Source organism: Esox lucius, chromosome 11 (genome assembly GCF_011004845.1).
Source record: "Esox lucius isolate fEsoLuc1 chromosome 11, fEsoLuc1.pri, whole genome shotgun sequence".
Lineage (NCBI taxonomy): Eukaryota > Metazoa > Chordata > Actinopteri > Esociformes > Esocidae > Esox > Esox lucius.
In genome coordinates, this window is record NC_047579.1 from 42083001 (window position 1) to 42107020 (window position 24020).

General features: G+C 42.9%; 3 protein-coding genes across 10 annotated transcripts; 1 reads left to right on the forward strand and 2 right to left on the reverse strand.

The window, feature by feature from the left end:
• Positions 1–1674: 1674 nt before the first annotated feature.
• ttc25 (tetratricopeptide repeat domain 25) lies at positions 1675–7752 on the reverse strand. 6 transcript variants are annotated; one of them, XM_020051109.2, is made up of 12 exons: positions 7368–7752; positions 6829–6960; positions 5719–5872; positions 5538–5614; positions 5313–5451; positions 4908–5132; positions 4615–4822; positions 4318–4404; positions 2726–2922; positions 2280–2374; positions 2099–2176; positions 1678–1967 (listed from the first exon to the last, which is right to left on the reverse strand). In XM_020051109.2, the coding sequence occupies exons 1-11, from the start codon at positions 7482–7484 to the stop codon at positions 2147–2149; spliced, it is 1461 nt and encodes a 486-aa protein (XP_019906668.2). In that variant the 5' UTR covers positions 7485–7752; the 3' UTR covers positions 1678–1967; positions 2099–2146. The 6 variants fall into 6 exon arrangements, 5 of the variants coding, with proteins under 5 accessions (XP_034150814.1, XP_019906669.2, XP_010873105.2 ...); XM_010874802.4 differs by having other exon boundaries at positions 1677–2176; XM_034294923.1 differs by lacking the exon at positions 6829–6960 and having other exon boundaries at positions 1675–2176.
• A 94-nt stretch (positions 7753–7846) lies between these two features.
• Positions 7847–20050, reverse strand: dnajc7 (DnaJ (Hsp40) homolog, subfamily C, member 7). Of its 2 annotated transcripts, none has more exons than XM_010874801.4 (14): positions 19904–20050; positions 15211–15299; positions 14879–15003; positions 14505–14618; positions 13588–13662; positions 13285–13403; positions 13024–13177; positions 12735–12899; positions 11735–11826; positions 11518–11591; positions 11166–11312; positions 10881–11033; positions 9940–10008; positions 7847–9798 (listed from the first exon to the last, which is right to left on the reverse strand). In XM_010874801.4, exons 1-14 carry the CDS (start codon positions 19975–19977, stop codon positions 9761–9763), a joined length of 1488 nt encoding a protein of 495 aa, XP_010873103.1. In that variant the 5' UTR covers positions 19978–20050; the 3' UTR covers positions 7847–9760. The 2 variants fall into 2 exon arrangements, with proteins under 2 accessions (XP_010873103.1, XP_010873102.1); XM_010874800.4 differs by having other exon boundaries at positions 9931–10008; positions 19904–20049.
• nkiras2 (NFKB inhibitor interacting Ras-like 2) lies at positions 18623–22671 on the forward strand. Of its 2 annotated transcripts, XM_010874799.3 has the most exons (5): positions 18623–18736; positions 20389–20466; positions 20778–20896; positions 20998–21239; positions 21509–22671. In XM_010874799.3, the coding sequence occupies exons 3-5, from the start codon at positions 20803–20805 to the stop codon at positions 21749–21751; spliced, it is 579 nt and encodes a 192-aa protein (XP_010873101.1). In that variant the 5' UTR covers positions 18623–18736; positions 20389–20466; positions 20778–20802; the 3' UTR covers positions 21752–22671. The 2 variants fall into 2 exon arrangements, with proteins under 2 accessions (XP_010873101.1, XP_019906670.1); XM_020051111.2 differs by lacking the exon at positions 18623–18736 and having other exon boundaries at positions 20357–20466.
• Positions 22672–24020: the final 1349 nt, after the last annotated feature.

The following is a 24020-nucleotide window of genomic DNA, read 5'->3' on the forward strand; positions in this document are numbered from 1 at the left end:
CCTCAACTCCTTCTGGTCTTTTTCTTTTAGCTCCCCATTGGCCCTGCTTCCTACTGCTGGCCATCGGCACTGTCACAACTACTTCATACGCAGTTAGTTTTGAGATCTGCAGCTCCTGCATGTTCCTCACACTTGTCTGTTTTCCTTTCCTAATCACATACATCCTGCATGGCAGCCTGTCAGCATATTGGATTCATAACTCTCATGGCTTTGACATGTTTAGGGCTTGTAAAAAGGTTGTATAAAACTTGGAAAAAGTTGCTTTTTAAATTTTGTTGGTTTTGAATTAATAGGCTACAGGTCAAGATATATGGATTTTCAGAAAAGTTGGAAAATACAGTAAAATTCCTTATAATATAACTATGTATGACACATTTGTGTCACTTGTTTTTAGATAATGTTTTCTATTTTAATATGGTTAGGATATTGACAATGTATTCCCAAAACCTTATTATTTTAATAAAATAATTTTAATATTTTAACTTGTTTATGTTTTTCCTTATTATGGTAGATTAATGCTATTTGTAAGAGATTTCGGTGAAGGTAAGTTGTAATATAATATTTAGATTAGAAGTTTCTGGTCAGCGAACATTCCATGGAATAAAAAAAAAAACACCTTCGGCCACTTAAACGTCTGTAACTTTTCTAGTCTATTCTGATTTTATATTTAAGTCTTACAAAACAATGAAGACTCAATTTACTATGTTTTTATCTATCTTCATTAGAAAGTTGTGTAAATGGCAGCTGTTTGGGAAAAGAATAATAGATTTGGTCAGAAATATTTGCACAGGTATTATTTCTTAACTGATCACCAGTTCATTGACTGTGTTAATATAGTATGTAATTATTTGAAAGGCCTGTTTCTAAGCTTTCTTTATATGTATCATGTTTTCAAATAGGGTGTCGCCACACCAAATTGCACTCATTATTACAACAGCAGCTCTTGATCAATAAAGAATTGGAACATTCCGCTCAGACTAAGACTAGAGGCAGCCAGAGGTGTTGAAAAAAAAAAAGAATGGCAAAATGTTCTGGGTTTTGTAAGCATTACATGGGGGGAGGGGCATGTTACCCCATGTTTCCCTAAGTTTTTGCCTTAATATTCCAACATAAGCTAATGACCACAATGTTTTGGTACACTTAAGACCTCTTGCTTGCGGGCCTGTTCCAGTGTCAGCCATACATACCCAAAACACAGTACATTCTGGCATACCTAATGCTTTGGCTGTCTCCCCAAACAATTTATTCCAGTTTTATTCCATGGCTAGATTGACTTGCATTGACTCTTCTGGGCCTCATGTCAAACAGCAACAGACTGAAAACACAAAGGCTAGAATGAAGTGTTGACATTGACAGCCTTATTTTCCTGCATTAACAAAAGAAACAAACAAACCTACCTAAAACTTCATGATGCCAATAGTCCAACTACCTTTGTCACTCGAAATGGGGGGACTATGTATAAATTGTGCCATCATTTTAAAGTTATTTGGTATGGATGGAAAAAAATGTGGCAGTGCACATTAACCCCCAAGCCATTGTACCAATACCCAAAGTGCTGTAATAGAGATGCAAAAAATACAAGAAATGTGTCCCTCTCCAAATACATTGACTTCACTTCTAAGTCTATGAGCACAGGATATTTATTTAGAGATGCATTTCCTTTCAAACCACTCCTGGGTGATTCTCTGTTTCGAATACAGTTTTAATTAGACTAACAATACCATGTGTTGCAAGTGCCAACAGCTCAGTACACACTAATTATTTCTTGGATTATGAGGTGGCACAAATCGCAAACAAAAGACAACTGGCAAGGCATCACAAAAAACAGTATGAAAGAGAACGCAACATTACAGGAAACACGGTGAAAGGAATACATGTATTTATTACATAGCTGGAAGGATTTCATTCTTTATGTAGATCAATGCATTTCTCTTCAGGTGATATGGAATATCGTAGCATCATTATATCTGTAACGGGTACAGTACATTCAGTATTACATATTTTTAAAATATTTCTAAATACATTAAAAAAAAAATTATACAACAAACTCAAGCGGAGGTCAGTCATGTTTAAACGTTTTTTAAAATATATTTTTTACACATTGTCTTTGATCATCCGTCTGTAGCTTCTCTGCAGTCACCTTCACTCACAAACATTGCCTTGCCTCGCTGAGAGCCTAAAAGAGAAAGACACACAAAATATGGACTCAGTAAGCCAGTGGGATTTAAATAGAATTTTAAATTTTTAAGTTCTCCTGGAAGTTTCAAAGTTGAAGTAACCTTTCGGATGGCATCCCTGGCAGGATCCTCCGGGAGAGCCCTGTCCAAAGCCTTCTCAAAGTGGGCAACACTGGATGTGAAGTTCCCAAGCCTCACTGGGAGGACACACAAGGGAAGGACTGTTATTAAAGAAGACTTCCATGTTTTGACCAACGCCACAAGTAGACTAAGAGGAATCACAGTTTTCCCCCGAAACCAGCATTTGTGTCTCCAGGGCTAAATTCAGAAGACATCGTGTTTTTATGGTAATTACTCTCTTAAATACCATGAATGTCAATGGAACCACAGCTCAAAAACACATGAGGTCATAGCATCTTCTTAAAGTATCTGTACAGATTTACTTGAATACAGGCCAGGGCACTGTAGAAAATATAGATTACCAAGAACAGCATCGCAGTTTATCAAGGACTCTAACGAAGGACAGGTACCTCCACAACTCTACTCACTCTCTGACTGTGCAACCAGCACACAGGCGTTCAGTTGCCACTTTTCATCAGCAATTTCATTAGCCGCAGCGAGCGAGCGTGCGCCATAGTCCCTGGCCTGGTGGTAACGCTTCAGCTCGAGGTAGCAGCGGCCAATCTCATGGAATAGCCAGGTCCTCTCCAGACCACCACGGGCCAGGGGGATCTTTTCCTCCCACCTGAAAAACGGAGACACAAATTCAAAGACAGTGTGAATAGAACAGAACTGTGAATCCACACCTTCTGTCAACTAAAGAAACACACAATTCAGACATAGCCCTCCTGTACACATTCTGTAGTCTAAAGGATTTTTCAAAAACATGTATCAAATTTACATTTTACTGACTCACTAGAGACCGACTCTCACCCCACCCCACCCCCCTCCTCTCCAACCTCCTTGTAGAGGTCTTGGCCCAAACCTTTTCTGCTGTCCTTTCCATGCTCAGACACCACCCACAGAATGCCGACCATGTGGGTCTCCAGCCCCAAGGAACGTTCTGGATTTCCTGAGATTGTGGACAGATCCTAAGTTGGTGGACAGCATTCCCACTCTATATTTTCCCGCCAGGCTGTGCACCATGTCCAGTGGGGGCCCTAGTGGGGGCCCCTCCACAAACAAAGGGATTATTTAAAAGGATGGACTCCTGGCGGCACAGAGGTGCCTCCCTCCGTCGTACAGAGTACACTCTCCAACTGACCAAGCCATGCGTTTTCTCCAGATCTGCTGTCACCAGTGTCCTGCTTGGTGGGGACTAATGGTGAAATGCCCACGTCCTTGTTTGGAACACATTAGTGAGTCAAGTGCTGTATCCCGCTCTACAAAAGAACAGTACGTAGCTGGCCTGTTATGCAAAAATATGTACAGAGGAGCTGTGCTGCATTTAGGTTACAACCCACTCTGAAATGTGGTATAGTTACAACACGCAATGACAAGTTTTCCTGCTTGACTTGTTTACTGGCTCTAAAGTTTTGGTTGTTATTTCTGTCCTATGGCTAATGTCCATTCCACAGTAGCCACTTGTTCAGAATAGGCTTTATACAATATAGTCATTTTTTATTAATTACCACTTTTAGATGGCCAGTCACCACACTGGCCACCTACTAGGACTGTTAACGTCACAAGCAACTCCACTTTATGACGCTCTAAACTCCACATTTACTGGCTTGTTTAACATTACCTACTAGTGATTTTTTCCTTCTACGCTTGCAGTCTATAACCCACGGCTTTCTGTTTACTGTGCCTGTGTGGGAACTATGGACACCAGTGACTAAAAACATGCCAGCTGTCTGGAGCTGAGTGTAATAAATGGATATCCCAATATATCTCTGTGGTTTCTCATATCCCACGCTGGATGGGATGTGTGTGTGTGTGTGTGGGGGGGGGGGGTTCTGATATTTTTCCTTAATATGCCAATTATTTTTACCATTAATTAATGCTGTCCTTGCTGCAATGAAATGTGGTCCCTGGTTTCAAGGTGTGAAAATCTAACAACCGTGCAAGGGTAATACTATGTCACAATTCACTGAATAAACACAGGACTGTGATGACAAATGCTTTAAATGTATCTACTTACGCATCGATAGCCTGGGGGAACTTCCCTATTCTGGCGTACACTCGGCCAACATTGTCAAGCGCCCGTGACATTGCGTCTGGGAGTTTGCTGATGGACAACCGAGGGGGGAAAAACAATGTTTAAAACAATAGGATGCAGTAATTCAGTAGAAAGCATTTGATTTGAGATGGTGAAGGAAAAAAAATGACCTAAGTTGCTCTGGGGAAAAACATTGGCTAAATTGCTAAAATGTAATTACATGGTCATAAGAAAGACTGATCCCTTTCAGACTAGAAGTGTCCATTCCACAGCTCTTACTATTGTCTGGCCAGATCCAAGTCTTTCTGGTGATTGTCCAGTGCTTTGTTCATTTCTCCCAGGTCAATTAGGGCATTGCCAATGCAACTGTGCAGATTCCCCAGCACTTCCTTCTTATTGGGTACCACATCCTCAGACCAGCCTTGAACTGACTTCAGGACCTCCTGAGCTTTCTTCAAGCTGCCCTCAGCATCACCTACAGTCAAAGCTTAGCGGGGGGGGGGGAGAGGTGACCATTGGATCTGGATGTAATATGCACAAAACTGCCACACTCACGAGTCGTTCTGGCTCACCTGCATCAATCTCCTCCAGGTTCTTGAGTACAAAACGGGTGGGGTCGAAGGGAGGGTTCTGCCGGCTCTTGTTCCACTTCTGCTGCGTTAGCTTGCGGTCTCGCTCTCGCGCATAGATGGGCTTCTGCTGGCGCCAGAACTCGGTGCGCGTGTCCAGATAGGTGATGCAATTGACAATAATGTCCTGCAGTCTCTCCCCACCGCGCATCTTACTTTTCACCAGGTCTGTAGGGCCCAGTTACGACGTTCTTGTAAATGGAATATCTGCCCTTATCACATAACACCCGTACAAGGACTATGGTCATTAAATGTACAGACTAGGCATGTGATGGAAGAGCATCTCTGGAGTGAGAGTGTAGACGGGGCATTGATGCAGGGTCGGTGAAGGAGGCTCAGCTGCCCTACCTTCATCTTTCAGAAGTTTCTCCAGGTACTCCTTATCGCTGTAGAGCTCCCCGAGCAGCAGCTTGGCCATTTTCTGGTTCTGTTGCTTCATCTCCCTTCTCAGGGGATGAATGACGCCTGTCGGACGCACAGTCTTCACCTGACAAACAATCCCACAAGCAGTACCCGTAAGTATTACGGGGGGGGGGGGGGGGGGGGGCGTATCATATTGTCTCAAGGCTTTACCATTGACTCACGCCCGTCATCAGTCTGGTGGAAAAAGGACAGGTCCCCCTTGTTTTCCAGTTTAACAGATGAGGGGCCTGAGGAAAGACGTGAGACTTAGGGGGGGTGGAAACCCATTTCAAACTGACCATATATGCATTCTGAGAAAAAGGTGAGGTTCATTTGTTGTTCTGGTACTTACTACCCACAGAGTTGTGGATGGCCTCCTGGGCCTTCTGGATGCCCAGTCTGAATTCCTGAAGCTCTGGCCGCAGCTTGTGCCCCCTGTGGTAGAACACCAGGGCAAACTCAAAGTCTCCCATGGTGTACAGAGCTTCAGCTTTCTGATACAAACCCTGGAGATTTAGGAACACACACTAAATTAATATAAATTGACAAGGATCTCCTGATTAAAACCAGTGTCCCAGATAAAGCTGAAGGATGGATGTTTCTAATAACTAGCACTTATGTTGGGGTAAGAAGAAACCATAAATCACTGGGTTTCAGTGGCACAGTACCTTTGTACGTGTTTTGCCCAGTCTAGCCCAGAATCACAACAAGCCAGAAGGAACTTATTCTCTTGACTTTTACCTTGAATTAGTACCCATGGGCTGCCACAAGGCATCACTAAAGTGCAACTAGACACGGCAACCCAAATTAATTACTCATCCGCCAATCCTGCATCTATCCGGCATATTGCACCGCCTACAGTGGGCATGGCTCCTTTAAATTGACATACACATATATATATACACACACACATACATACACATATATTTTTTTAATATTCAGTGAGAGGCATTGATGTCAACGGCCTGTACTCTAATGACAATTGCTATGTTACCCTTATAACTATGCATAGACCATCTCAAATGTCAACATGGAACACTCCAATGTTTTTTGTAAGTTGCCAAGATGTCACATCACATGCATCACAGTTACACATACCCTCATAACAACCTAAATATTAACCATTCAAAAAACTTCAAGGGTCAAAATAGCAGTTAATCTATCCTTACTAAATTCGACACTGTGACCCCGAGGCAAAAACGTCTTAATTAATGAACTGCGCCATGGACCCCGAGAAGTGGCTGGCTTTTTTGTGCGGAAACCAGGACAACCTAGTGGTAATTGAAAATACTGATAGGGCTATGGGCTGATAGGGGTATGACGCGTTTGGTTTCCAACAAGACATGCAATAAAACATTTCCTCAGTAATGGCGAACTGGTTGATATGCGATAATTGTGATCATAGCATTATTTCTGCAATGACCGCTAAACAAACTCCGGAAGTAAAACATGCCCAGTGCACCTTGAAGAATTCTTTGTCCTCTTTAAGAGAGGCCTCTGCATCCCGCAATGCATTGTCAGGATCTCCCATCTTCACATAACATTTTGATCTGGCAACCAGACAATTTCTTTCATCTGGCTGTATAATCAATGCCTGAAAAAGATTGAGGAATTGTCATTAGGAACTTGCTATATACAAACTTGCCACAGGCGCACTGTAGACTGGAGTAGCAAAACAGACTTACTGGCCACTGCACTGAGGCCGTTTTAACAAATTATCAAGCCAACTATCACTTAGCTAGACATCTTTTGCTGGATTGCATTTAACCACAAGGTTATTGTTAAATAATCACATGGTGTTAACAGTCATCGTAACTATATAATCGGACGAATGGCAAATGTTGACATACCAACAGAACTACACAAAACACTACAGGTGCTCAGTAGGCTTTTAATGACAGCAAACGCGTAAGTTGCTGCGTACAGTTCTACTTAACTAGCTAATAAATTAACCAGAGTTAGCTAGAACTCAACAGTCCGCAGAGACGTATTTTGCCTTACCGTAGAGTAGCTCTCAATAGCTTTAACATACTCTCCTTTATGGAATAACTGATCCCCTTCGGCCATGTAAGTAGAAAATGTGCTTTTGGGTCCTTGATCACCTCCAGTGTCAGACATTTTTGCAATAATAAAAAAACAACAATATCCAATGCTATCAAGTCCCTTCGTGTAGCCAACAAAGTCCGGTCAATGGTATCCTAGCAACTAGCCTAACAAGTCCAAACGGGTCATAGGAAAAGTGTTAAAATAAACCCCGATTTAAAACACATGGAAAAGTACGGTGGTTCTTACAGCCGAACAAATGTATGCATTGGAATTAATATAGAAATTATCACCAACTCTCATCTCCCAAAAAATGTCAAGTATTTTGCGTTTAGTACTGTATTTTAACGTGGGGTATACGAGTACATCAGAAGAGAACCTGTGCCCGCTTGGACTATATCGGATGAACAAAATGAAAACAACCCACTGACAAAAGGGACATTTGAAGGGGGAAACCAGAAGAGGCCAATTTTATTTACATGTCTGTTGGATAGATAACGGTCCATAGTCAAGACAGTTGAGAGCTTTATGAGAGCAGGATGGGGTTGGGGATGCTCACTTCTTAAAAGTGCACCAATTGATTAAAAAAAACTTCCACAATGCTATGACTTAACAGCATGTATACACCATGTGTAAACAGGATGATAGGCTCTTTTCATATTAGCTGCATAATTAACAGGAGAAAAGGAACTGTGGCCAGGACAGTCGGATATGGCTACGTTAATAGCCCACAGACATCCACCTTATTATAATCTGGGTAACAACACAGGCAATGTGTTAAGTCATGACTGCTTGTCCAGACACAATCTAGATATCCCCAATCAAATTGTATACAATACTTGTATGCAGTGAGGAAGGTACAGTACTGGTTGACTGAGTGGTGGCTTGCATTCAGCCTGCTGGGGAACACAGCCAGTATAATAAAAATGTCGACACAGTACCTTATATGCTGGGTGAGCACAACCAAATTAATTTCCTGATATTGTGTCAAAAGGAAGCTCTTCCTTGGTGCCCTGTAAGTTATATTTTGTCCATAATGAAGGAGCATCCTCACCCCTTGGTAGCAGCTCTATGAGACAGCAAATTTACAATAAATATACATATCAAAATAAAAAAAGGAAAACAGTCAAACTATCAACACAAATAAACACTTTACATTTCAGTAAAATGTACAATGCAGCAACCGGTGAATGGCAACATCGAACATAAAACCTGTGGCGTAGAAGCCGCCCACAAGATGGCAACCGGCCTGCCAGACAGAACACACATGGAGCTATGAGAAAAGCCATCTCCACTGTCGTCTTCTGACTGTACTCAAATAGCTGTTGATGGATTTAACTCTATTGACCCCAGGCTGTTTGAGAAACCTAAAATTACAACTTAACTGTTCATAACACACGAAATGAAGACAACTTTCAATCAGCATCCACTCAGCCGCAAAGTGATCTTTTGGTTGTTGGACATAAATGCAGGCTCCCCACACGACAGTAAAAGTTGTTCAGTTGCCTGCTGTGTTTTTCCCCATTAAATACTAGGCAACGTAATGCATGCTTTGAATGTTTGGGCACTAGGTCAAGGTAAGGGGCAGGCAGCTAAATGGGGTTGGTTGCATGCTTAAAGCACAGGAGCCCGTTTCCCATAAGCATCGTAAGGCTAAGTTTATCATCAGCCTCACATGGTTTGAATAAAAGTCTTAAAAGTCCAGTTCAGCAAAAGAAAAAAAATAAAGTGTCCTGTGTTTAATGTATACTGACACAGTATGAGGTTCGAATAATACTGTGAAACTGAAAATGCCCATTTAATGTAAGTACGGTTTGAAAAGAGTGGCTGAATTATGTTTGGGTGGGGTTTTAGCTCTTCGCTGAGAAGCTACTTTTCACTATTTTCTTAACCATATAATTTTAAAGCAATTAAAGTAAGCTACTTTAATACACAAAAATTATACAATACTGCAATGAAAAAAAATAAATGGCTGCATTGGAACTTTGGGACGCTTTTGGGAAGGTGGGCCCTGGCCTGTTTTAGATTTCCCCTTTATTAGTCCAACCTTGACCTGAGGCGTAGAAATCAGAATAGTTTGTTTCAAAGTATGATCAATACTTTTGGGGTCAACATTCTTTTTATATACATTTTAATTTTGTAATTACTGTTTAACATGATGACACCAAATTGTGTATGAAAACAGTACGAATCTTCATAGTCTTGCTTCATTATTCTGTTGCACAACTTGATATGGTGGAATTATTCACTCAGGTAATGACAGGCCAACGGAGCAACAGCCAGGCAAATTAAAATGGAGTCGGGGGTGAATCTGTTTGAATAGAGTCCATTACTGGAGTAGCAGCTTCCAATTAACCAAACTGGAAGAAGAAATTTCCTGGTCCAGAAGCTGTAACACAAATCAAATAATTTACAATGAATAAATGTATTACATGTATAATAAGCTGAACTGGGAAATGTTTTGCATGCAAAAAAAGTTAGGAAAAAAGGTACTGTTCTCTACAGCTGTCCGTATACATACATTGATTACCTTCGAAAGTATATCCTTGGCCACCTCCGCCACCAAAGAATGCCTTGAAAATGTTGTTGGCATCAAAATCTGCCAGGGACACAAACACATTAACATATCTGCCAACAGTGAACAACACGTGCGACACGCGCCTGTGCAAATGATAGCCTACAAACCATAGGCAAATTGCGTTTTCAGCCTAAGGTAACCCCTCAGTAGAGCACAATTTCTGATACGGGCACTGAACTGAACTAAACTTGAACGACCTCGTTTCAAATCTTCATAATAAACATAATTCTTCCTTCTCAGTTTAGGCAGAACCACAGCAGCCAGAGTGGTGCGACAGAAGGGTGATAATCCCCGGCACTGTTGCTATCATGTTTATTGGATAGACGGATGGGGGAGCATTTAACCCCTTCATTCTCAACTAGTAACCTAGTGAGGTGAAACTCGACCGGAAAAGGGATTTATATAAAATAAAAGGGATTAATGTGATGTTACGGTCAGGTCATTTAACACCTAAAAAATATAGAAATTGTTCAGAACAATCTTTTTTGAAGACCGAATAATGGGCTGAGCTTGTGTAAAAAAAAAAAACAAATAAAAAAGTAGTCTGTCAGCTGAGGGATACATTTTAAATAGTCAGCCCAATTGGTAATATAAAATATCAAATTCCCAAGGGATCAATTCCCAGTTCACGTTGACCTCAAACAACATGCATGCTAAGCAAAATGTATACAGAAACAAAAGAGCTGCGTTTTGAAGATCAACATCCCAACTTAGGGAAAGCAGTGGGCAAAATCATACCACAGATAAATCAAACAGTGCTACATGAACCTGGTACACCCCAGTTATAAGTCGGACACCACAGTGGCTAAATCTAACCACCAAGGAATGCAATGTCTTCAGAAACGTCCCTAACACTCTCCCTCCCTGCACCCCAGATGATCTGCAGTTCTTACCTCCCATGTTGCCCGCATCATCCTCCAGGTCCTGGCCGCTGTCATAGCGGGACTTCTTCTTGGGATCGGACAGTACGGTGAATGCCTCGCCCACCTCCTTAAACTTCTTCTCCTCCTCCTTCTGGACCTCAGCACTGGCCGAACTGTGACGATCTGAGCGAAAGGAGAACCAAACCAGGGCCGCCGATCAGACGGAGAAATCATACAGGAGGACGAGAACGACCCCTGACCTCGACATGTGTTTGGGTCACACAGACTGGCTATCTGAATTGAATGGCCTGGTACCTGGGTGGTGCATCAGGGCCCGTTTGCGGTAAGCCTTCTTGATCTCGTCCTCGGTGGCGTTCTTATCCACCCCCAGCACCTTGTAGTAATCTTTTCTCTTGCTCTTCTTCAGCTCTAACTGTGCATTCTTCAGGAGATGCTTGTGCTCTACGTTGAAAAGTGGACCGCAATAAGACAAGGGCGATAACCGTAAGCAGTTTGCACATTGTAAACAGCAGGGGGCGCCACACTAAGTCAACCTTCTGAGACAAACACCTGGGGATGTGTTATAACGTGTGTTGGGGGTGAACAGCGGTGGGAAGAAACCAAACCCAGACAGACAGATAAAGTTTGAGTCAGACTAATTAGACACCTTTTGTTTTCTCCGTCTGGTAGACCTTCTCATAATCCCTCACCGCCTCCTCGTACTCCTCCTTGTCCATGTAACTGCACAAACACAGAGCAGAACCAAAATAAATTAACAAGGTAGTTAACCATTTATCTAACATGCTCTTGCATGTTCTGTAATAACCCAAATACCACTACAGACATATGGCAAAAATATATATTTTTTAATGATTTATTGATACCATTGCGCTCTCCGTAAATAGGCCTTGATGTAAGTCTCGTCCAGTTTAATTGCCTTTGTGCAGTCTTCAATGGCCTGGTCGAGTTTTTTCAGCTTTTAAAGAAGAAGAATACATTAGACGGACAACCGTGGAAAGGGGCAAGGAAGCGTATGACAGGATATGAAAGGGAAGACATGCTGGCCTAGTTTTAGTGGGTAGGTAGAGAAAAGGTACAGAGCTGTAGAGGCATAGCACTGCTAAAAATACTGTCCAGGAACAGAGGGTGGGAATCACTGTGAAAGAACAGCGTGTGTGGTATGCCAGAGCATCGGTCTATGCAAATGCTAAAGGAGGAGGCCACCTTCACAGCCAACACAGTGGTGTCAACAGCTTTGCTATGCTACAGCAATCGGTAAAATCCACAGGCAACCCTTCCCTGGAAATAAATGAAAACTGGTCCCTGGAAATCAATGGGGGTGGGGGGTAATTCCAATGTTCAAAACCAGTCACTTTGGAATCAAAGCTGTGGCACAATTCAGTTCTACAGATGAATATGTTACTATCAAAACAGACTAAAAATGTGTGATAGAATGACATGGTAGCCAATGGGTGATGGCGATATTGGATAATCTGATAGTGGTAGACGCTTAGCCTGCACACAAACCCACATCCACCCACTCTGATCAGCCTCCATTAAATCGCCACATTTTCATTTGGAAACTCAATGAGTTAATGCAGCAATTCTCAATACAAAGCATCATCGTGAATCATTCCACGATCTATCAAGATACACAGATTGAATTCCAGGCAGATAGGATTCTGGGACTTACAAACACTAAACTCCTGGTGCAAAACAACCACGTTGGAATCAAACACAGTAATGACCTGTCCACAAGCCAATGAAGACACCTTCCAAAGGAGCACGGGCAAGAATAATACTACAGGGGGCTGGTAAATGGCAGAATCATGACATATGACAGCTGACTGGATCTCCTTCTGAGGCTGGCTGATCGAGCCTCACCTTAGATCCCACAGTGCCCCTGTTACAGAAGAGCTTAGCGTTGGTTTTGATGTTGTTGGGGTCTATAGTCAGGGCCTCAGAGTATAGCTGGTAGGCTTCATCGAAGTTCCCCTCCTTGAACGCCTTGTTGCCGTCTTCTTTCTTGGCCTTGAGTGCTTTGGCATTCTGGGTGGACAAGAAACACTGTCTCAGTCTGCTGATTCACATCAGGAGCCAGTAACAGCCAGGGCTTTCATCTTGAAGAATACTTATTTGTAAAGATTATTGGGGGGGGGGGGGGGGGGCTCACTCTGCAGGCCAGACGGGCCTTCTCGTGATCCGGGGCCATACGCAGTGCCTGGACAAAGAACTGGACGGCCTTATCAATGCAGTCCTCATAGTAGAGGCAGAGACCACGGACATACAGAGCATCACCATTGGTGGAGTCCATCCTCAGGATGTCACTGAAAACCAAGAAACAAGTCTTGCGTCAAACTGCACACGTAAGATGGCCACGTATCCGCTAGGGGGACACACCTCCTTTGATAATACTCTACAACGTCAGCCTTACCTGGCGACAGACTGGGCCTCTGGGTAGCGCCCCAACATGGCTAGACACTCTGCCTTCAGCACCTTGAACCGATGGCAGGCGGAGGCGGACTCCAAGGCACGATCCATACAGAACACAACCTGGAGGCCGTAGAGGGAGAAGCACCGTCACACAACGCCTGGAAACACTGACAACCTTTGAAGCCTTTTGACGCCTTACAAATAAAGGCGTCAAAAGGCTTCAAAGCCTCAAATAAAGGCTTCAAATAAATAAAAATGACTGGTTGAGTCAGATCTAACGTTTCCCCCCGAACGAGAGCCATACCATCCTGAAGTCACGTTTCTCAAATCCTATTTCGGCCATCTTCTCATACTCCAGGACAGAATCTGCATTCTTCACCTGGGAATAGGTCACGACACGAAAGACAAGTCAACACGAGGCTTTCATGTAAGGAGGCAGCTGCCTGCTGTTTTCCTCAATCGAAGGAAAACCCTTAGAACATTTTGCACAATAAAGGAGTTGAATTACTGTAGAGCAGGCATTTTCAAATTTTTTGACAGCGTGTCTCCCTTTAGAGAACATCAAGACAACCGCCCCAAGGATATTCTGAGACTGACATACTGAGATCAATCAAAAATAAATAAATCCTGCCTAGGCCAACCAGAGCAGTGAAGGCAGATGTTAGGAGAACAAAATACATTCTTCAAACTATTTGGGTAAGGTCACAAACCAGCACAGGTCAAAATGCCTTTAAATCTGATGTAGAAGCATTACAACATTGCACGTTCAGTTTAGGAAGCTGAAAAGGGTTGTGTTTAGCCCGCTTAGAAGCTTATAGGCCAAATCAAACATGTAATAATTACAATGTCACAAAATAATGAAAATACGTTTTTGGATGTAAACACCTGGTCATGTGAAGCGGTTTTGCCGTGACGGAGCGACTTGGACCACTGTACCACTAAGGAACCCCTACACTACCTACCTCGCTTACCACTGATATTATGTTTCAATTATTAGCAAACAGCTCCACTTGGACTTCACAGTTTTACTTGTAATAAACCATTACTATTATTATTATTTTTTTTATATAGACTTGCATTCCAATTTCTTTTACCCCCCCCCCCCCCCCCCATGAAGCTCGTTGGGTGTCCTTGCACTTTCAAAGCCTCTGTCGACAGCGTCATGAGAAGACCTAGTCATGGCTGACAGGACCGCTGGCGGGCCACGGCCATCTGACCCACCTCCTGCTGCGCCTGACTGTTGTCTGGCTCCAGTTCTAGAACCTTCCGGAAACAGCGTCGTGCCGCCATGGCGTTGCCGAGGGACAGGTGGCACTTCCCCTCCCGTAGATGACCCTGCAGGAGAGGTGACTCACACTTAACAGAGATACGAGGGCCACCCAAAACTGAGTCAGAGCATTTTAATATAAACTTACCGTTATACTGATCTAACTTACAAACATATTTAGGCACACAAGATGAGACAAAATGACTGGTCCGACAAAAACTGCCTGGGAAAGTGGTTGGCTAAACACAGATGGGTTGCTGGTGCTGAAGGTGGCCCACCTCAGGTCCTAGGACACACGGCTGTTTCAACGCCTCGTAGTGGAGCATACCTTCATGAAAGTGTCATCGAGCCGCACTGCCTGCTGGGCGTCCTCCAGTGCGTCTCTGTGCCGGCTCAGCATCATCAACGTAGCTGCTCGGTTTCCATAGTAACTGGCATTCTTAGGACACATGTCTTGCGGGAACAAAAAGCCAATCCACCATCATTAACAAGATGATCCCCTCACACACAGAAAACAAACGTCCTTTCTCCGTGGGCTTGTTTACATCATGAGAGAGAATAAAACACCCGACTGACTTCTTTTCATAGAGTTTGCATTTACAATGTAAACAAGCCCTACGAGGAACAAACATTTGTGCAAGTTAAAGATGAAACGCTCACCTATGGCCTTGGTGTAGTATTCAAAAGCTTCAGAGTAATCTTTCTTGATGTAATAGGCATTACCCTGCTCTTTAAAACTCTCTGCTTCCCTGGATCACACATGGAAATAAAATAAGAAATTAAACCTTTCAGTGTGGTGTCTTTTTAATTGGCTGGAGACAAAGTTAAGTGAAACAGCATCAGAACAGGACATACAGTGGGGATAACAAGTATTTGATAACCTGCTAAATCACCAGTGTTTCCCACTTACAAAGCATGTAGATGTCTGTAATTTTTATCATAGATACACTTCAACTGTGAGACGGAATCTAAAACAAAAATCCAGAAAAATCACATTGTAAGATTTTTTTTATAATTAATTTGCATTTTATTGCATGACATAAGTATTTGATCACCTACCAACCAGTAAGAATTCCGGCTCTCACAGTCCTGTTAGTTTTTCTTTAAGAAGCCCCCCTGTTCTCCACTAATTACCTGTATTAACTGCACCTGTTTGAACTTGTTACCTGTATAAAAGACACCTGTCCACACACTCAGACTCCAACCTCTCCACAATGGCAAGACCAGAGAGCTGTGTAAGGACATCAGGGATAAAACTGTAGATCTGCACAAGGCTGGGATGGGCTACAGGACAATAGGCAAGCAGCTTGGTGAGAAGGCAACAACTGTTGGCGCAATTATTAGAAAATGGAAGAAGTTCAAGATGACGGTCAATCTCCCTCGGTCTGGGGCTCCATGCAAGATCTCACCTCGTGGGGCATTAATGATCATGAAGAAGGTGAGGGATCAGCCAAGAACTACACGGCAGGACCTGGTCCATGACCTGAAGAGAGCTGGGACCACAGTCTCAAAATAAAAAAAACAGTAACACATTACGCCATCATGGATTAAAATACTGCAGCGCACGCTAGTCCCCCTGCTCAAGCCAGCGCATGTCCAGGCCTGTCTGAAGTTTGCCAATGACCATCTGGATGATCCATAGGAAGAATGGGAGAAGGTCATGTGGTCTGATGAGACAAAAACAGAGCTTTTTGGTCTAAACTCCACTCGCCGTGTTTTGAGGAAGAAGGATGAGTACAACCAAGAACACCATCCCAACCGTGAAGCATGGACGACTGCACCGTATTGAGGGGAGGATGGATGGGGCCATGTATCGCGAGATCTTGGCCAACAACCTCCTTCCCTCGGCAAGACCATTGAAGAGGGGTCGTGGCTGGGTCTTCCAGCATGACAATGATCCAAAACACACAGCCAGGGCAACTAAGGAGTGGCTCCGTAAGAAGCATCTCAAGGTTCTGGAGTGGCCTAGCCAGTCTCCATACTTGAACCCAATAGAAAATCTTTGGAGGGAGCTGAAAGTCTGTAATGCCCAGTGACAGCCCCGAAACCTGAAGGATCTGGAGAAGGTCTGTATGGAGGAGTGGGCCAAAATCCCTGCTGCAGTGTGTGCAAACCTGGTCAAGAACTACAGGAAACATATGATCGCTGTAATTGCAAACAAAGGTTTCTGTACCAAATATTAAGTTCTGCTTTTCTGATGTATCGAATACTTATATCATGCAATAAAATGCAATGCATAATGTGACTTTCTGGAATTACAGACTTCTACATGCTTTGTAAGTGGGAAAACCTGCAAAATCGTCAGTGTACCAAATACTTGTTCACCCCACTGTACCAATCATATAAACACACCAAAAGCATACCCAAGAAGGGTTAGGTGAGGAAATCTTTCAGAAGATAGAGTAAGAAATAAATTCCTATGGACTGACAGAAGTTAGGCTTTTTGCGATTATCATTTTTTCTGTATATTCTGTCAAAATAATGTTCAATATTTATAAATTCATTTTGCAATGCACACAACGTGTAGGACCAACCACCTGTGAAATATAAAAAACAAAAATATTATATAAGCCACTTCTTTACCATACAGAGTTTATTGAAGAGGACTTCTGTGAGATAAAAGTGTGCTCAACAAACAGGATAATTCCTTAACCCTAACAGGCCAGGTTATGCGACATGACAAAATGTTAACATCTGTTGGCAGAATACAACTGCTTGACTGCCGCAGAAGATAAGCACAATGTTGTTTAGAAATTGTGGCAACATCCAAAACAAATTGTTCTTCAGTTTAAGCATGTTGAGCAGAGGTAGGACGCCTGTGTTTTGGTTCCACAAATGCACACAAACTACCTTTTCAGGCTGTGGTTCTCCGTGTGAGGCTAGTGAACCTAAGAGTAAAAAACCGAGAAACGGACTAGCGAGAAAGATCCTATAGGGCAATACTGGCATATTCTAACAAGTTTCTGTTAAAAAAACAAACAAACACATACTCTAATGTTTGCATGTGAATTACAACAACTTGCATACTTATACTTCTTGGGACCAGAAAACTGCACTTAGATCAGAGGTCTAATTGACAATGTAACAAGCCAGCATGGTGTCTGTCCATCTCACTCCAACCTAACGAAGTAGAAATCACCAGATTAAAACAGCCAGTGTGTTGGCTCCTCCTGTACATTTGCAGTAAGATACTGTAGCACAAGTAGTAGTCAAAAATAACATGAATACCACTGTAGATGGGGATTTACATTTTTTGTTGAAGCGATACACAATCAATGTAACAGTCAGTTGTCACTGCTAGTTACCTAACACAAGCTAGCAGCGATTTAACATAGAAATAAAGCTAGCTAATTCACAAATACATTACATTGTGGCATGTTATAAATGAATTACATGAATATGCATTTCACTTGGCATGAATTGCCATTTCAGAACCATAACTACAGTACAACATCATGTATAGCCTCAGGGTGTAAAATATCCGGGCCTTGAAATAATTAGTTATAGTGGTAGCCTGACTTAGGCCAATTTAGGTCTGTAGTGTTGGTATTCCCAACACAGCTATAATTGCCGTTCTCAAACTAAGACCTGAAGAGTTAATTTTGGCATGCGGGTGGGCGAGAAGGGGAAGACAGGTTCACAAACCATCTAAACATAGAAAGCGCGACACCAGATGCGTTCACTGATGGCCCTTAGCCCACAGAAACCAAACTGACCGTGGTAAGGTTTACAAACAGAACAGTGATTTTCATCCAGCCCGGATGTTTAGGGAAACTGTCAAATGCAAACTTGTTGTAGTTGCACAACGTTGCTTTAGCAACAAAATCTGCATAATACACAGTTATCTTAGTTAAATGGGAAAACACTAAAGGATATCAAAAGGGAGCATATTACTGTGACAATACAGCAGGGGTGTCAAACCGGTTCTACGGAGGGCCGAGTGTCTGCAGGTCTTTGGGTTTTCCTTTAAATTGGTTCCCAGGTCAGACCTGAACAACCAGGTGGGGGTAGAAATTAACCAATTAGTGAACTAATTAATCAATCAGGTACAAGGTGAGAGCGAAAACCTGCAGACACTCGGCCCTCCGTGGAACCGGTTTGACACCTGTGCAATACAGGAAGAGCGCTACTGCTATTGCCTTTTTTGGCAATAGCAAAACGTTAAGTTTCAATTTGAAGAATTGAGGTAGGCCCCTCTCCGTTTGATCAAGCTAAAATGTTTCTATTAGAGCTTAGCCCTGGTCATAAAACCGGCATATATAGTCTGCAAGCTTCCACCTGGCAGTCATATTTTCGAGACAGGAACGAACTACAACTTCCGTTTGAAAAACGAAACAAATCAACGGCCTTTACGTCACTTTAAAGAGTATTTCGAAAAAACGCTGTGTTGGAAAACATTTTCCTACACACGTTTAACTTTTGCAACTTAAACGTTTTTTTTTACCGACAGATTGCAACATATGCTCCTGTTATGATCACAATCGGAACAAGACAGACAATCCAAAAATATTTCACCCTTCAAGGATGCTTTTGTCTTACTGCAGTGTAGCATGTTTTTGATAAGAGGGCAGTTTCCTCTGTATTAGTTGATCGTCACGAATTGGATAGTTGTTTAACCTTTTACCAATAAATCATTCGCGTATAGATACATGACTGTGGCTAGGCTAAATTGGGAACCTTGTAATACATTAAAGTAGGAAAATCCATAACTTTCAGGTTAACCAAGCTTACTTGATGAACAATAGAAAATGGTCATTATTAAGGTGCCTCACGCAAAGGTATCTCGATCAAACCACTATGACTCGAGAATGTTCCGGAATAATGTTAGCGATGACAGCCAGAGGTTCGAGACTAGTCCATGGGGCACTTTTTAATTTGGGTACTGGTATGGTACACTGACAGCACTAACAACAGTAAAGCGCGGTAGGCAGCTAACTTAACTACAGTATCTAACTTGATTTGGCTTTTTTTTTTTATATCCATGAGGCTTGAGAACTCCCTTCTCAATTAGCTTGAAATGCTAGCGATTGCTAACGACGTTCAAATACAATGTTCACGTTAGTTCTCTTATTTGCTGTTCACTTCGTTACAAACATTGGCAGAAACAGTGGATAACTGTCGGTTTTTTAGGTAGGTAAGTTGATGAAGTAATTGTCGTTGGTCTCAGGGCTTAATGACTGCAACGAATACAACTTAAGTTGAAGACAAGTGGCTAACATAGCTTGTTAGCAAGGCCCACATTGCCCGGGTGACACTAATGTCAAATAATACAAGCAGAAGACAAAAAACTGACAACGGAAAGAGAACACTTAAATATTTAGTGTACAGTGGTTAGACATTTTCGGCAACATACCTTTCCAATTCCTCGTCGCTGAGTATTTCCATCTCAGGATCCATGGTCACATCGCAGTCATCAACGTCCGCCATTTTGCTTGGGTTGAGGAGGGGGAGGAGTAACAGTGGCGCGTGGAGGCCCGATAAGGATGGTGATTGACTGCTGGATTACTAACACACAGATACAGTTTCAGTGTCTTTGACTGATATATCTTTGGCTGACATCTCACCTGGAAGCCCGCCACCCCCCAAAATAAAATAAATACCCTTGTCCACCAGGTATCAATTGATAGAACATTTCAAGAGTTGGCTTTGGCAACACCGAGAGCACAACCATACACCGAGAGAATGTACTTTTATTTGACCCATGCAAATATGAATGATATAAATCACAAGTAACATTAAAGTTCCTTTACATACTAACTAATGAAGTCAAGGTCAACATTTTCATCCTTGGTTTGACTCGTTGTGAATAACAGAAATCTTACTATCTTCGGACACTAGAGGTCGCATTATCATCACGCCGCTGTCTCCCGGGAAGGCAAGACGTTACGTAAGCATTATAAACAGGAAGTATTTGGGGTAAGTGGAGTACGGAATGCATGAAAACTGCTACTGACATGTCATTGTTTTTGTTTAAAAAATGAAAACAGTTTTTCTTTGCTGATTTTAGTCGTTATCTTCACAAACAGATTAGTTGCCTGGTAGAATAAATAGCTAGATAAATGCCCAACCTTAGCATGTAGTATAGCTAGTTAGCTATCGGGTCTTAAATTAATCCTGTCACGACGGAAATCGTGTTACCTCTGTGACATTTATGAGAACCTATACCGTACTGTCATTATACTATATTGCAACCTACACAGAAAACGTGACTTGTTTTTTAATTACAGATTTGCCGGCAAGAGCCCGATCATCATGGGTAAGAGTTGTAAAGTAGTAGTGTGTGGTCTGGCAGCTGTCGGCAAGACTGCTGTTCTGGAGCAATTGCTGTATGCCAATCATATTGCAGGTAAGTAAATCAATTTGGAATGAATAATGAGATCTAGGACATTGTTGATGTTCTGACTACACAGATCCGTTCACATTCCAAATGCCCCTTCTCCCCAATAGGCTCAGAACCCATGGAGACCCTGGAAGACATTTACATTGGCTCCATAGAAACGGAGCGTGGTACTCGAGAGCAGGTGCGTTTCTATGACACCAGGGGACTCCGCGATGGTCTGGAATTCCCCAGGCATTACTACACCTTTGCAGATGGCTTTGTGCTGGTCTACAGCATTGACAGTAAGGAGTCCTTCAAACGCATGGAGGCTCTCAAGAAGGACATTGACCGTTACCGTGACAAGAAAGAGGTAGGGCGCTTCATTTTTTAATGGTTCTTTGTGAATCACAATTTCTTTAGGCGAGACCGATGATTGCTGCCTTAACTTTTTTACTTTCCAATGATTATATATGTGTACCTATGGTACCACCATTGGGTGACATCCATCAGGTAATTTCCTGCAAAAAAACAACATTCTTTTTGGGCTGCTCTGCCATCTCTTATACACCACCACACTCCACTTGCTGACATCCTGTAGATGTTAGGCTGCACTACATAGATCAGATGATCTGTTCACAGGTGACCATAGTGGTGTTGGGCAACAAGCTGGACATGCAGGACCAGAGGAGGGTGGACTCGGAGGCGGCCCAACACTGGGCCAAAACAGAGAAGGTGCGTCTGTGGGAGGTGTCGGTGGCCGACCGGCGGACTCTCATTGAGCCCTTCGTCCACCTGGCCAGCAAGATGACCCAGCCCCAGAGCAAGTCTTCTTTCCCTCTTAGTCGTAACAAGAACAAGGGGAGTGGCTCTCTAGATAGCTGAGTGAGCAGGGAGCATAGGAATAAGGAAGGACATCATTTGGGGGGGAAGGGGGGGGGTAAAAGTAGGCTGACAGGGATGTACACTGACTGACTCAGAAACAATGTCTTCGTGGATAATTTGACTGATATTCTTGACTGATCTTTGACAACAAGGACATCAAAAGAAACATAAGCTCGTAATCAGAAGGTTTTGAATTACGGAGGATATATAAGGGATTATGTTACTGTAAAAGGAGATTTGTTACACTCCTAGCATGCCATCCACTTTGGCAATTTTTTTAGCATGGGCAATTTCCCCCATGCTAAAATAATTTGGTCTGAGCGAGAGGCTCTTTCCCTGTCTGTTACCTTTTGAGGAGATCATAACCACAGCCTTAGCATGCTAGCCTAGCATGTCACAAATTAATTTGTCCATGAAGACTCTTTACCTCAGTTTAAAGGTCTTTGTTACTCTACCTTGGTTGGATGAAATTCAACTCTATTAACATTTCTGATTATGTAATCGACGAAAGCAATTTTATGCTGTATCAGGATCAGTAGTTATTGTACAACATTTCATGTGTGTATCACTGCCAAATTCAAAATGCCTTTACCTTTTTTTTGTGTGGCTTTGTCTAATGGATATATAACACCAAACAAAAACTAGGCCAAGGCATGGAATGGTGTCCACAGATCTTTATATTTGTTTGTTTTGACTTGCAACAAATTATGTTTTTTTGCATCTGCATCTTTAGGTCTGTATTGTTTAGATGCACATTGTTTTCTAGATACAATTTGTATGTTCTGATGGAATATACAGTACCATGTTTATCTTAAAATGTGGAGACTGGATAATGATTTTCATGTTTTCTGAAAACAAATTAAGATTCAATCTACATCTGTTTTGAGTGTGCTGTGTAGTTATTTTTATGTGTGTGGTATTTGACACATTTTAGTATGGCAAAAAAATTGCTACTGCCTCTGGCACATGCATGCAGGAGCTTTGGGTTGAGTCAGGCCACCAGCAGAAACTCTTTGTCTTTCCACACTTTCCTGTCAAATTAGCATGCATATATATATAGATATCTCACACATTGTGTCTCGATGAACAAAATATATTAAAGGTCAAAATCTTTACTGTAGTAGTGTGTATGGTCCCCACATGCCTGTATGCACTCTTGACAATGTCTGGGCATGCTCCTGATCAGATGGCCGGTGGTGTCCTGGGGATCTCCTCCCAAACTTGGATCAGGGCATCAGTGAGCTCCTGAACAGTCTGTGGCGCTACTTGGTGGCATCGGATGCAGCGATACATAACATCCCAGAGGATCTCAATTAGTTTCACGTCTGGGGAATGTGAGGGCCAGTCAATGGCATCAATGCCTTCGTCATCCAGGAACTGCCTACACACTCTGGCCACAGGAGGCTGGGCATTGTCCTGCACCAGGAACACAGGGCCCACTGCGCCAGCACAAGTTCTGACAATGGGTCTGAGAATTTCATCCCAGTACCTAACAGCAGTCAGGGTACCTTTGGCTAGCACTCCAAGGATATGCCTCCCCAGATCATCACTGACCCACCGCCAAACTCGTCATGGTAGAAGATGTTGCAGGCAGCATAACGTTCACCACGGCATCTCCAGACTCTTTCACATCTGTCATATGCTCAGTGTGAACCTGCTCTCATCTGTGAAGAGAACGGGGCACCAATGGCGAATGCCAATTGAGCAGCACAGTGCTGGGCTGTGAGCACAGGTCCCACTAGAGGACGTCGGCCCCTCACGACACCCTCATGGAGTCTGTTTCTGACAGTTTGTTCAGAAACATGCACACCAGTAGCCTGCTGGAGGTCATTTTTTAGGGCTCTGGCAGGGCTCCTCCTGTTCCTTCTCGCAAAAATGGAGCAGATTCCGGTCCTGCTGCTGGGTTGATGCCCTTCTACGGCCCTGTCCAGCTGTCTTCATGTAAAGGCCCTGGTATCTCCTCTATGCTCTTGAGACTATACTGGGAGACACAGCAAACCTTCTTTCGACAGCACAAATGGATGTGCCATCATAGAGGAGCTGGACTGCCTGTGCTACCTGAATGGGCTGCAGGTACCGCCTCATGCTACTAGTACTGACAAGCACACTAACAAAACGCAAAGCTAGAGAAGAATCAGTCAGGAAGGATAAGGAGAGAGCAATTGTCTGTGGCTGCCACCTGCAAAACCATTCCTTTTTGGGAGTTGTCTAGCTGTTGCCTCTCCAGTGCACCTTTGTCACTTTCATTTGCACCAAACTGATGACATTG

Bases quoted from the DNA above. Each gene is read 5' to 3' on its own strand.
- ttc25 (XM_010874802.4), bottom strand. From the start codon at position 7,484: ATGTCTGACACTGGAGGTGATCAAGGACCCAAAAGCACATTTTCTACT. The intron at 5,133-5,312 runs GTAGGGCAGCTG...TGGGCCCTACAG, and splicing joins GAAACTTCTGAAAGATGAAG to ACCTGGTGAAAAGTAAGATG. The intron at 2,923-4,317 runs GTAAGTAGATAC...TCCGTTTTTCAG, and splicing joins TTCCCCCAGGCTATCGATGC to GTGGGAGGAAAAGATCCCCC.
- dnajc7 (XM_010874800.4), bottom strand. From the start codon at position 19,977: ATGGCGGACGTTGATGACTGCGATGTGACCATGGATCCTGAGATGGAA. The intron at 11,034-11,165 runs GTACCAGGCCAT...CCTTTCGCTCAG, and splicing joins GGCCCTGATGCACCACCCAG to ATCGTCACAGTTCGGCCAGT. The intron at 10,009-10,880 runs GTAAGAACTGCA...TGTCCCTGGCAG, and splicing joins TGATGCGGGCAACATGGGAG to ATTTTGATGCCAACAACATT.
- nkiras2 (XM_010874799.3), top strand. From the start codon at position 20,803: ATGGGTAAGAGTTGTAAAGTAGTAGTGTGTGGTCTGGCAGCTGTCGGC. The intron at 20,897-20,997 runs GTAAGTAAATCA...TCTCCCCAATAG, and splicing joins GTATGCCAATCATATTGCAG to GCTCAGAACCCATGGAGACC. The intron at 21,240-21,508 runs GTAGGGCGCTTC...ATCTGTTCACAG, and splicing joins GTTACCGTGACAAGAAAGAG to GTGACCATAGTGGTGTTGGG.